Below are 13558 nucleotides of genomic sequence, written 5' to 3' on the forward strand. Positions count from 1 at the left end.
ACTTCTTAGCAGTAACCACGAGTGATCAGTACGTCCTTTCATTGTACTAAACTTAATTTTGAGGCTTTGGTTCCCCTTTCACCTACTTTGTACCGAGCTATGCATTGCATATAGGGGAGAGGAGTTGGCCTAACGGCTAGGGTGGTTGACCTCCAGTCAGGGGAACTGAGTTCGAGTCTCGGCAATGACGCTAAACATCCTGTGATTGTGGGCAAATCACTTAACCTCCCCTTAACAAAAATGAATGTGTCCTCATGTAATGCAACTGGTGCTATGTAAAGCGCTCTGATACCCGATTCGGGTCACGTTCGAGCTCCATAAAAGTCTGTAAAATAAAAAAATATATTTGAATGATCAGTGCTCATCTCTCCTCTTGCACCACATTGTACTTTTAATGAGAGCTAAACTCTGCCACGGAATCTTCGCCAGAACTGCATAAAACACACTGCACATTAAGCTGCATCTATATGTTAACTGTAGTACGAGTAATAGTTGGAGTAACCAGTGTCCTACTGTACTTACAATGTGTTGATGGGCTCCCTACACCCTACTTACCCGTGAATTGTCATTTTGCGAACGCCGAGCACCTTTCAGCCAGCTGCATCTAAAGTGAACCTAAATGTAAATTTGAGTGATTGAGTACTTTAATGTTATCCTCAGCACCTTATGCTTGGCTTAGCTGCCATGAAATGCAAGCTGTTTGATAATCTGATAAAAGTACCTTTCTGCAGCTGAGATCTAATCCTAATATTTAGCTAACCTCTTCGGTGCTCATGACGAGACCAGCTCGTCATGAGTCACAGCGGAGCTGTGCTCATGACAAGCTGGTCCCGTCATAACGGCTCCGCACCGCCCACGCGCGACTGATTCGCAGGCTGTGTGGGTGAATTAATCAGTAGGCGAGGTCGTGACGAGACCAGCTCGTCATGAGCATAGCTCCACTGTGACTCATGACGAGCTGGTCTTGTCACGAGCACTGCGGTGCCACACTCACCCGCCCACATTGTTGGGGAATTACCCCCACAGGGAAGGGTTTAAGGGCCTGGTTATCTGTTCAAGAACCTGATACATGTGTGAGAGAATGAAAACCGCCCCGGCCCCCTGCCATTACCACCATCACCAGTTAGCTTACATAGCAGCACAATCATTTTGTGTCAAAATTACACTTTACATTATATACAGCTGCGCCTGCTAGTGTGTTGCAGATACTTGACTACGCATTTACCACACTTTCCATGTAAACAGGGTTGTCCATTACTGTTTTAGTCCCAGCCTGCTTTCAAGACACTTGTAGCTGGTGCTTAAAGTTTTATAGACACTACCCAGTGGAATTTATCTGACTCAGAGGTTTTTCTTAAAAACTTGAATACTGGTGGATACAGGCTTCCATCGAATGTGCTGTTGCATTAGTTCTTCTCGTTAAAAGAGGAGTCACATGTTAAGACAGCGACGTTTGTGCTTTGCTGCCGATTCAATGGGTCAAGAATATGATTTGCATGATTAAGTCTCGTGCTCCACTTCAACCCTCGGACTCTGCAAGCAACATAGACTTTGTGGAGGTTTAAATGTAAACGCGACATTTTGGATCTAATAGTATTCGTTCACTTATTGCACAGCAAAATTCATTTGCTTGATCTATGTGATTCAATTTCATACAGAGACATTAGTACACTATGGACCTGCAGACAGTGCACTTAGACATAAATTGCACATGTTGGTTTGAGAAAGCTTCATGAGCATTAACTTTTAACTTCTATCCCCTTATTCTCCGGATAACCGATTTTACCGTTTATATTCATGTTAAAGAAGTTGGGCCTTCAAAGTTAGCTCTTAGAAGGTCCTTGCAGTATGTCAAAGTGGAGGCTTCTTTGAGTTGGACAATGTGCACATGCTGAATGCAAATAGTGACATATATTTTTCAAATGTCTTGATTGGACATAGTGTTAACCTATAGCACCAAACTTGAATTTGAACTGTAAAAAAGAGATTGGAAGTAAATTGGTCAATTGGATTCTCCTCGACCACTCCCATGATCCTGCTGCTCGTTATGTGTATCATTTGTTCACATTCACAGCCGATGCCGAACTAGTACAATAGGTATTAATTAATACGTATCTATTGCCCTGCTTATTTTTTAGCCTAAACGTTAATCCTTGCAGTGGTTTATTGGTTGTTTAGAATTATATCTGTAATGAAGAATTTTAACACAACTACTGTATGAAACTGTGGTACCGTAGTTTGTGGCTTGTGCACTTGCTATTCATAAGACTGTAATTTATGGCATCATTTTCTATAGGTCCCACACTTTGCTGGTATCAGGACTCTGTGAACTATGGCACTGTGATTCAATGTCACAACGTGTGTGTTGCTTTTACCCATTAAAATATAACGTAAAATTGATAGTACTTAATCGGCATATTTTGCTTTCAGGTACATGTTAAATTGAAACCTGAAATGTAAAGGTTGTGTGTAAATTAAATATACTATGTTGGCTCCAGTGTTTGTTTACATCACCCACATATGTGACTAAAATATATGACTCCAGAAAACACTGGTGTGTCCAGGCTAAGCTGCAGTTTAAAATGTATCCAGTCATTTAATAAAAACGCTTTTCATACCTTTGATAAATCACCTCTTAGGTACCAATTTAGCCCACTGCTTAATGTATAAAAGCGGTGCATACTTTGGGGCGATTACAATGTCGGTCGGAGAGCCTCTGACCGCAGGTCGGAGGCTTTCTGCCCGACATAGTCAGTTTCAATTCCGACCGCCTAATTACAATGTAGACGGTAGGATTTGAAAATGGCTGGCCATTCCAGCTGGCTTCTGACGAGTTCCCCAGTCAAAGACGGGCCCCTTATCCCAATTGAATGTCGTTACTGCCATCAGGATTACGATGTCGGTTTCTGACAGCCTTTCCGTGCCAGCCTTTCCGACACAGAAAGGCTGTTGGATAGTGAGTTGCCTCCACGGCCTACGGTTGTGGGCCTGGGGGGCACCTGTGGTACCCCCTGTATATCCCTGCACCGTGTGGCTGGCACCTTGAGGTGCCTGCCACAGGGTGCAGGGATTTAGACAAACTCCCATTTCTCCATAGGAGCTTGTGCTACGGCCAGATTACGACCACAGCACAAGCTCCCAAAGAGAAATAGGACTATGCAACCGCACCGGAGGTCGGTCGGTCCTGAATCTGCAACGGTGTCAGTCAGTGGTAACTCTGACAACATCGTAATTGGCCCCTAAATATTAAAGCAAAGTATGTCCCCACAGTGAAAAGTTGCCAAAAAATGTCTGCCTCTGTGTACACCAGGTTACATTACCATTTACTAGCAGTACTGCTTTAATGGATCAACATCCCTCCCGCACGCATAACATAATCCCTAAATACCTGTTTGAACACAGTAGGTTTAACTCCATGTGATGTTTCTGAACATAAGGGAATTTATTGTATTTATTTATTTTATTTAAAGAGTTTTATATAGCGCTGGCTAGACCCGAAGGTATCAGAGCGCTTTACATGAGAATCAACAATGTAACAGTATAAGATCAACAAGTACACAATACATCAAAAAATAGGCAATACAATTAGGCGAGGAGAGAAAGGAGAGAGAAAAGTAGTGGAGGGGGCAGGGGAGGTGTGAAAGGGGGGAAAAGGGAAGAGACAACAAGAAGAGACGAAAGGAAGTCTGTCTAAAGACCGACTGGGTAGGTGACGACCAAGGAGGGAATCCACAGCCCATCTCCCCTATAGCTAAACCAGGTAGCTCCATCGGGCATCAGACAAAATAGTTCAGTCTCAATATATTGAGAGAGGAGAGAAGGAGAGACATAAATAGAGGGAGGATGCGGGAGGAGACGACAGGAAAGATGAAAGAAAGTCTGTCTAAAGACCGACTGGGTAGGTGACGTCCAAGGAGGGAATCCCCAGCCTGTCTCCCCTATAGCTAAACTAGGTAGCTCCATCGGGCATCAGACAAAATAGTTCAGTCTCAATACGTTAAGAGAGAGGAGAGAAGGAGAGACATAAATATAGGGAGGATGCGGGAGGAGACGACAGGAGAGATGAAAGGAAGTCTGTCTAAAGACCGACTGGGTAGGTGACGTCCAAGGAGGGAATCCCCGGCCTGTCTCCTCTATAGCTAAACCAGGTAGCTCCATCGGGCATCAGAAAAAATAGATAGATTTCAATTGACGAGGGAAAATTCACAGATAAATAGGGTGGGGACTAAGGGTCCGGACAGGTGAGGGCAAAGGTCAGTAGCAGGAAAGTGGAGAAGAGTAGAGCGGAGAGGGGTAGGGGGTAGGGGGAGGAGGGAGATAAGGTCAGAAGAGACACAGGAGGGTTTGTTACGGCCGTCATTTTAGGCAGGTACAGGCAGTATTTACATGAGGATCAGGGTTACAGGTTACAAGTTACATTTGTTCCAAGAGCAAAATAAACATAGGAAAAATGAAAGCAAAGTTACGGAAATTCGTCAGGGGAGGGATGTGAGAAAAAAACAGGGAGACGGGGAGAAACTGTGCCCAATGTCCGGCTGGGTAGGTGATGGACGAGGGGATGAACCCGGGCCAGACTCCTCTATAGCTGAACCGAGCAGCTCCACCGGGCATCGGACATAGTGCTCGGACTCCGCTGTCAGGATAATGATCAGGTGCAATCAGAGAATGTCAAAATAAAGCGGGGGAGTTGGAGAGATGAGATACTGCAGTCCGAACAAAAACCAGATGCCATCTTGAAGTCAGGCACTGTCCTGAGAGGGGTCTATAAGGAATATTGCGGCTTAGAATAAAGAGTGTAGGGGGTCCCCAGGCACCTCCATAGTGATGCCACTCCACCACTTCCCAGGGGGCGTTCCTCCTTCTCGAGAAGAAACAACACTGGGGACCAGGTTCAACACCTGCAAAATCCAAAGCTGGCACCAATTTCCACCGATGGGGGTGGAGATCTCAAAGCTCCTGCTTGCCGCTGGTCAACACCTAGGACTCCCATGTGCTGTAGGGTTAACAATGACTTTTGTTTTTTATGAAGGAAAAATATTTTGTGCCAACAATTGTTGCATCTCTTTGGTATTTGGTTTTGAATACCATTCGAATGATAGATATATGGAAGGGTTTAATAGTACAGCTTTTGGAATTGATGGTCAAGCTCTAAATGGAAACATTTAGTCATACTGGGGACTCTTACAGAATCTGTACCAGGGATGGACGATTTACACTTAATATCAGATTTACTCGATTTGTTCCCACTCCCATACCTATGTCTTTTAAGTCAAAGTGGCGGACACAATGGTTTGTGGTGGTAGGATCAGGCATTCTGCGCTTAGATGCTGCTGAGTACAGAGATAGACGACAGACCCAGAGAAAGTAATCTAGTCTAGCAGAATTAATTTGACTCAAGCTACACTTGTTTCATACCTATTATCTTTCAAAGAGGGGTGCATGATGCTGTTATTGAGGGCATCCATTTTACACTAGTTAGTGGTATTGAATTGCTTTCCAGTTTGCCTCCTCATCAAATCATTGATTTATTGCCCCTCTGCTCCAAAACAAACAGTACATGAGAACTGCTTTACTAGTCCCAAAATAGATTAATTTGCTGTTAAAAAATTCGTTAGGCTTAGACCCCTACTTAAGCTTAACAAAGGGTTATTTGGATGATTCCTATGTTAAAATATAACTCCCATTCCACAGAGGTTCCCATCTTTGTGGTATGGCATGAATATTTGAATCTGATTTTGGGCAATCACTAATGGTGTCCATCAAGGGAGCTGGAGCATCAAATGATCCATACACACCATCACCCAAATGGTGACAAAGTAGGAGGTCCTCTCACCTAGCAGAAGCTGGTGTTGGAATGTGGAGGAGTCAGAGCGATTTAGAGATGGCAAATCCTTTGTTTGACGGTGTTGCTTCTAGTGACATACTTAGGTCCACATATTTTCTTCGCTGTGGCTGAGAAAGATGCCATTGGTGGAAGAACAACCTGAGAAATGGCAATTCTGCTGACTTCTTTGCCAACAGGGCGCGTCCAAGCAAGTGCACTTTGGTGCCAGTGTTTTAAAGGGGTCAAGGGAGGAGTCCGTATTCTCTTAAAATAGATACTCACTTTCGCATCAGAAGGCAAGACCATTAGGTTTGACCAAAAATCCACCAAAGGGCTTGTGAATGGCATCCAGGAGTTTTGACGCATATTAACTGCGATGGCCACAGATCAAGCCACTGTTGGAATAGGAAACTTTTGTTGGTGATTCTGTCAGTACTGTGCCAAAGGTATTCTCCAATCACTAGCTAGTACAAAAGATGAACATGAAACCTCATTGCCACCTCCCCAAAACATCCCGGGCCTAGAAAAACATCTGCACATGGTTGAATTTCAGATCATGTTCTAGGCATATTGAAACTGTTAAAATCTGTAACTTGATTGAGACACACTGAAAAAGAAAAAGTAAAACTGCAAAAACATTCTTAATTTGAATATTTTGCAGTAGGTGAAAATTGCATTACCAATCATATTTTCTGTAGCGAACGAGCTGTTACTTATCTTGCTCAAATACAAATAAATTAAAAAGAAAAGAAAAATTGCATTCTCTTTATAAATAGTCCTAAAGTTCCCTATGCATTTGAATAGGGCTATTTTAATGACTTTACAAAGAAAAACACAATTTTGGAAAATCAATTTAAAATAGACTGAATTATTTAACAATTCACTTTCAAATATGTATTTAAGCCATGACTATACATTTTAATGAGATCATACCATCACATGTTACGCTGACAAAAGGAAACATTTTTGTGTGATAATTATATTGTGTAATGCATCTCCTTACTAGTATCAATGAAGACAGCATCCACATAGATTTTGGTGCAGAAGGAACCCAGAATAAATCCGCAGGCAGGTCCAAATACCAACATGGTGAACAATATCCCTGCAAAAGATAGAAAACAAAAATATTTAGTCTTATTGAGTTCAGACAGAATGTGTTAGAAGGAAAATACCTAATGTATTCTTCTTTCTATCTTTTTCTCGACTTACTAGGCCTATTTCCTGTTTCAATGATTTTATAGGAGATAATGCATAGTAGAAAACCCAATATTTGCTAGGAACCCTTATAATAGGCAACATATTTGATGGGGTCCTGTTGAATAGGGAAAATATTTGAAATATCGCATGAAATAACAGTTTCATCATCATAATATATCCTAAACCACTCTGCACAGGTTTGTCATTGTCCATTGTTCAATCAACAATCTATTATAAATAAAATGGAAACATTATAATTTCAATTGGGACAAATTGTTAGATGCACCTTAATGAAATCAGCTTGCTAATTCTACAGACAGAACGTTCTCTTTTCATAAAAAGGGTACATTTTCCTTGTCACCACTAGCTTAAAGTCCTTGGTGAGGCTAGGATACATTGATGCCACAACTCTAGCTTGGAATGCAGTAAGTAAGAAACTGGATATATTTACCACTTTTATTAAACGTATCCAGAGTACCGTACAAATCACCAATAGTAGCAATAAACACAAGTCTCATCTCCCATTGCAAGATATACTGCTGCTCTACATTCACAAAAGAAAATAGTAAGAGATCTGTGGCCAGATGCACAACCCTTTTTAGCACTCACACACAGTCAATCGGCCCATTTGCGACTGCTAAAAGTGTGGTGGTAGAAACCCTATTTTGCGAATCGTAACCAATTACTTACTCGCAAAACAGGGTTTGGGAGTTGCTATTAAGAAGGAGTGTGCCAAGGGCATTCTTTTCTAATAGCAAGTTGCACTTGTATGTACGATTGTTTTGCGAACAAAATTGCGGTACAAAACACTTGCAGTTTACCACCAGCTTCAAGTAGGTGGTAAGCCACTCGCAAACTGGAAGGTGTTCCCAGAGTACCCCCTCCCCTTTGTGAATGTATGTAAAAATTGTGAGTCGCAAATTGCGAGTCGCAATCGTCACAATTTGCGACTTGCAAAATGGAATGGTCGTACATCCGGCCCCTGGAGAAGAAACTAAAATATGCTAATCAGTATTTAAACAAGACTTTGTGTCATCCATGCTACACTAAACTCAGTAACATCTATAATAAGCTCTTATAATAAGACCTACCATCAGCAATACGAAGACTTGAAAAGAAAATCTACAGGTTCTTGCTATACTATTCCAAATGTATAGTATTCCTTTGCACCTCATATAGCAACACATTGGCCAATCTTTGTGGTTATCCAAAGAAGTATGTATTTAGTAGACCAACAGCAGAAACACAAGTTACAGAATTACAATTGTGGGAGATTGTCACACATCAGATCGTAAGCATAAAAACATAGTTGAAAAAACATTTCCCATATCTTTCACATCTGAAAAACTACAAAAGGATTATCTAAAACCTCCAGTCTTTGCTTATGGCAGAATTCCCAATTTCCTTATTGGTAGAGCTGAAATCAAAAAACCTGTAACAAATGAGTGGGGTCAGTGATATTCTAGAAGATACATCAGAAGTGAATGTTTTTAACTAACATAAGTCAAAAGTTCTGTTATAGGAAAAATGAAAGACAATGGGTTATTAGTTGTGGAGGATGTGGATTATTCTCATGTAAACTGCCCAAACGTTTGGCAGTTCCAACATACAAGTTCAATAAAATAAACATGGGCTTACCCATTTTAGCTATGGAACTGGGCAGACAGGCTTAAATTGAGAAAAATACATCCCCGCAATATCTGACAATCAAAAAACAAAAAAGAAGAAAAATTAAACAAAAATGATTTATATCCAATAAAAAATGAATTTTTGAAGTTTGAGGACAGAAAAAGTCCCAAAAAAGTAAAGTGACAATCAAAAATCTCTGTTCGTGGTTGGCCAGGACCTACACATGAGTTCAGGCTGAAAATAATGAAGTGGAGGTAGGATGCACCAAAGTGGATCATCACATTTGAATATTTTACCTTCTGACATAGGCTACTTTTTGGAAGTTGGTTGAAGCCCGTATCTGAAAAGATGCACTTGAAGTTTAGTACTCGTTGACTAAGTTCCCATCGAAGCTGTTGGTTTTAGTGGGGAAAAGACTCTGAGCGGGAAGAGTCTAATTTTCCACTCAGAGAACTCATTTCGACGTTCAGATGCTTTTCACACCTTTACTGTATAAAGATTTCTAGCTTCAGACTTAGGGGCCAAGTTAGAGTTGGGCGAACAACTCGCCATTCACCACGGAAGCAGAGAACTCTTTGCCTTTAGAGGATCTGCCATCACGGTGGCTCATCTAAATGCATTCAAGGTTTGCTGATAGGCTGCCATGTTTCATGCAGCCTCTCCACAAAGTTGCTGTTTTACACATACAATCTCCGAAAGCAGGAGTTTGATACTGTAAAGAAAATTAGGTTAATTATTATTTTTTCCACCAAGCTTTTCAGACAATTCTGAAGAGAAACAAAAGTGCCTCAGACCATCAACTCTATAGAGGGCAGATGGTCTCATACTCTTATTCCGACAGTCTGTGCGCCCATCAATGTAAGGTTCCCCCCATCACAGACAATGGAGGCTGTGCTTGCAGAAACATGAGGCTCTGTCTGACTCTAAGTAGATTGGACAGCCTGGCAGCCTGGCAGACAGGGTACACTACCATATGTGTGGCAGAGTGACCTAGCTACAAAATTGTAGATCAGGACCTTAATCTCTTTTTTTGAAACTCAGGAACTCCTGCATGACAGACCTGGAAACTTTATATGATTAAGTCCTCTTGGGAGAGGAGTCCATTGCTGTGAGGACTCACTGCAACTCTGGTGTTCATAGAGCTCGAAACACTTTGTAAGTCTCACTTTTTCTAACTTTTTGGAACAACTCCTGTTAGTCACTTCTAAGGCTCCCAACAAATTAAGGACAGAAATTAAGGGCCAGGGCTCACTCCAGCAGGAGCCACAAGCAGGGTCCAGTCCAATCCAGTTGCAGCTGGTCAGCTGATCACTCCAGGAAAATGGTCTATTGCAGCTTCTTGTGTCCATGTAGCCACACAGGAGTTCAGCCATCTGATCCTTGGAGTCCACGTCTTAGTGCTGGGTACAAGTGGGAACAAGTCATACCATTCATATTTCCACGCAGGTCAGAGGTAGAAGGCCCAGTCCTCTTCTTTACATCCACAGGTCAAGGTGTGTTCTAAGTAGCTGGGGAAGGTGCCACTTTTGTAAAATGTACTAGCCTATGCTGTTTCCTAACCAGTCTACAAAACAGTGTTCTTAGTAGAATCCAACATGACAGAACCCTCCTGCCCCTAGATGAGGTGGGTGACCCATCTAATCCTACTCGGTCTCTGAGGTCAAGCAGCCAACTTTTATTGAGAGTGCCAACAGCAAAGAGGGTCAGACAAGGTGGCAATGCTTTGTCGGTTGTCGGACCCACTTGGTGGAATAAACTTCCTCTCGAGCTTAGGCAATGTCCGAAAGATTTAAATTTTAGAAAAAAACTCAAAACATTCCTATTTCAGACTTAGTCTATGTACCCTATGACTTCACTGAACTACATGCTGATTCGATACTGCTGGCCTGTCTCTGTCTATCATTCTGTTTTCTTTCTGTGCACAGAGATACTCTGTATAGAGTTGATTCTAGCGCGTTATAAATCTGTAAATAAATAAATAAATAATGCGGTGTCTAGGGAATTAAGCAACCAACCACACCAAATTGGTTCTGGTAATAGCTCCTCCTCTCACTGGAATAGAGTCAGCCTGGCTACAGTTGAACTTAGGATCAAAGGTCCCCTCTTCACCAAGTCCCAATTTACAGGTAACAATGAATTGCAGGCTCCACCATGGTCCCTTTCAATTTAATGAACTTGCTGAATCCTTCTATACTTCCTTTCCTGAGAGAGGATGAGTCATATACCTCACACTCAGGTCTTCTTCCCAAAATGGCCAAGACAATGTTTGTGGCCTTGGAGCAGTTTTCATACCTCCCAAGGTGAAAGCACTGACAGGGTGGCTGGCGGCTGCAGGCAGACTAATGCTATTTAGCCTGCTGGAGCATAAGGAAGACACAGTCTAACTTTCTAAAAGTTACATTTCCTGTATATTTACTAAAAATCCTAATTTTTCATTCCAAACCAAAATTACCAAAATAACATTTTAAACATACTTTAGTTTTTCTTCTCGAAAACACCTACAGCCCTATACAGTGAAACTAGTTTTGGGGGGCTTGTCAATGTAGCAACATGTCAACCTTAAAGTCTTCTACTTTTAAATACCAGGCACCATACCTAGTGGACTACAACACCTACTTAGAGATGACTTACATAATATTAAAAGTAGGGTCTCTTCCTGACAAAAATGGTTATTTTGATAGGTTTGCTTGCAGGTTTAAAAGCTGGAACCATTAGGCTATATATGTAGCCCTGGAACCATGTTTTCAATGTTAGCTTAGGAGATGGCACAAAAGGTGCTCAAGTCCACAAGTAAACTTTAACCATCCTTTTCCTGGAAGAAGCTCTAAGTAAGTCCTAATTTTGTCTGGCTGCAATGTGTAAAGACAAGTTGTGTATTGTTCTATTTTACTGTAGTGTTGTTTCCAACAATGCCTTAGCTGTCAAAGGCCTGCAAAACCAGGAATAAGTCACATGTAAGCTAGGAGTAAAGCACAGGTACTAACGGGATAAACGTGTTATTGTTTTCATTATTAATATAAATAATAATAATAATAATAAATAACACGTCCGTAGCAATAATACTATAAATGAAACATAACGTTACTGTTGGCAGACCCAGCTTCTGTATATTTATTTCTAAAATATAACCTTCAAACACTAGGGCGAGCAGGCTCTTAATCATTCATTGTCATAAACACCCGTCTAATGTACAAATACGGTATGTCCTTCACCTACATCACTACAAGCTCTCTACTTTTAAGAATATTCCGCATTCTGACTTTAGTAAGTATCTGTCGCTTATTCATCGCTTACAGTTGAGTACAGACACGGTGAAGCAATAGCAACAGATTAGCAGCGGCAAATCGCAAAGTAAGGCAATGCTGCCACCTAGTGTGTACAGCACCTTTGTGCAGAAGTGCGTTGAACAATAGGACAGAATAATTACTGTTACACCTTTTATTCTGAACTAATCAAGAACTATTTGGCAATTTCAACGTTAACACAATGCAATAATGTTATTTACGGGGCTTGTTGTGAGTCTGTGTAAAGCACATACATTCTCTCCCTACAACAGGAGAGCTATACAAAACAGCTGAATAGACAGCCATGCGTGTATATGTATATAAATATATGAAGTAGGTCTAGGCAATTTATTCTTTGTAATAACTATCACTACCCCATCGATACGTTGGCCCGTATTGACAAACCGCATATGGGTGGAATGCACATGATTTAACTCACAGATTTTTACCTCACAACTTTCTCTAACCAAGCGCCACCCACGTTCTTTCTGCCATTCAAGGTCAAATTCGTTTTGTGTTAAGTTCCACAAAAAGACGTTAACATGGCAACAAGTCACTAATAACACTGCCCGCCAGGTAGACTATTGGCTTTAACACCATTGCAATAATTGGTCGTGATTATTGACACATGGGGGATATGTACAATGAAGTGGCGGAGTGAGGCGTTAGCCTTCATGGCTTAACGTCTAACTCCGCCACTTCGGAAACGCAAGGCTGCACCATATTTACAACGACATGGTGCAGCCTTGCAGTTCCCCCTTTGATGGCGCTACACTTAGTGGTGTAGTGCCAACGCAGGCACCCTTGCACAATAGTGCAAGGGTGTCTGCATCGCAGGAGAGGATTGTTTATGTGTAGGGAGGTGTCCCTTCCTGCACATAAACAATCCTGAAATGCCATTCTGTCACTGTCATGTGTGTTGCTTAATGCAGCACAGATGAAAGCCACATGTACATCAACAATCCATGGCATTTTGCTTTTTCCATGTGTGTGGCTTAACGCTGCCTTGTAAATAAGGCTAAGCCCCTATCCCCATCACAACTTCGATAAAGGTTACGTTGTGGTGGTGATAGTGGCTTGTACATATGCACCATGGTGTCCAGTATCCGGAGTAAAACTACGTCATTAATATGGAGATACACTCACGATAAGTAAACATATGAAAGTCTTCACGAAACCTTCATACAGTCTGCAGTGAAGCATATATTGGGAAACTACATATTTGAATTTCAATTGTTAATATAAATCAATCCATGAGGCTAGGAAGGCTTATAAAAAGATCCTTAATTCGGCTAGAAGGGAGTGGGAAGAAAAATACTGGGAGGACCTACTCCAGGCTAGCAAAATCAGGGATTCCGGGGTGTTTTGGAATCTCATAAGGAAACGGACCAAATCCGATGTAGCCATGAGACCCTGCAGCATTCCGCCTCAAAGTTGGGCAAAACACTTTGGGTCTCTATACCTCCCACCAGACGGGGAACTGTCTGTGGGGATGGATTTCACGCTAGTTATCGAGCCTCATGCCTATGACCTTTTCACTCCCTTAGAGATTGAGGGGGTTATAGGCTGGGTGGCACCACGCAAGGCACCGGGCCCGGATGGCCTTCCGGGTGATCTGATGAGG

The 13558-nt window shown here is 41.8% G+C and overlaps 1 protein-coding gene across 2 annotated transcripts in view; it reads right to left on the reverse strand.

Moving 5' to 3' along the window:
* Positions 1–13558, reverse strand: part of SLCO3A1 (solute carrier organic anion transporter family member 3A1) — a 745165-nt gene that overhangs the window by 182177 nt on the left and 549430 nt on the right. For both annotated transcript variants that reach the window (XM_078683157.1, XM_078683156.1), the window contains exon 3: positions 6828–6926. In XM_078683157.1, the coding sequence (XP_078539283.1) occupies positions 6828–6926 (99 nt within the window). The remainder of the gene's footprint in view (positions 1–6827; positions 6927–13558) is intronic.

The sequence above is a fragment of the Lissotriton helveticus genome, chromosome 3_1 (genome assembly GCF_964261635.1).
Source record: "Lissotriton helveticus chromosome 3_1, aLisHel1.1, whole genome shotgun sequence".
Taxonomy (NCBI): domain Eukaryota; kingdom Metazoa; phylum Chordata; class Amphibia; order Caudata; family Salamandridae; genus Lissotriton; species Lissotriton helveticus.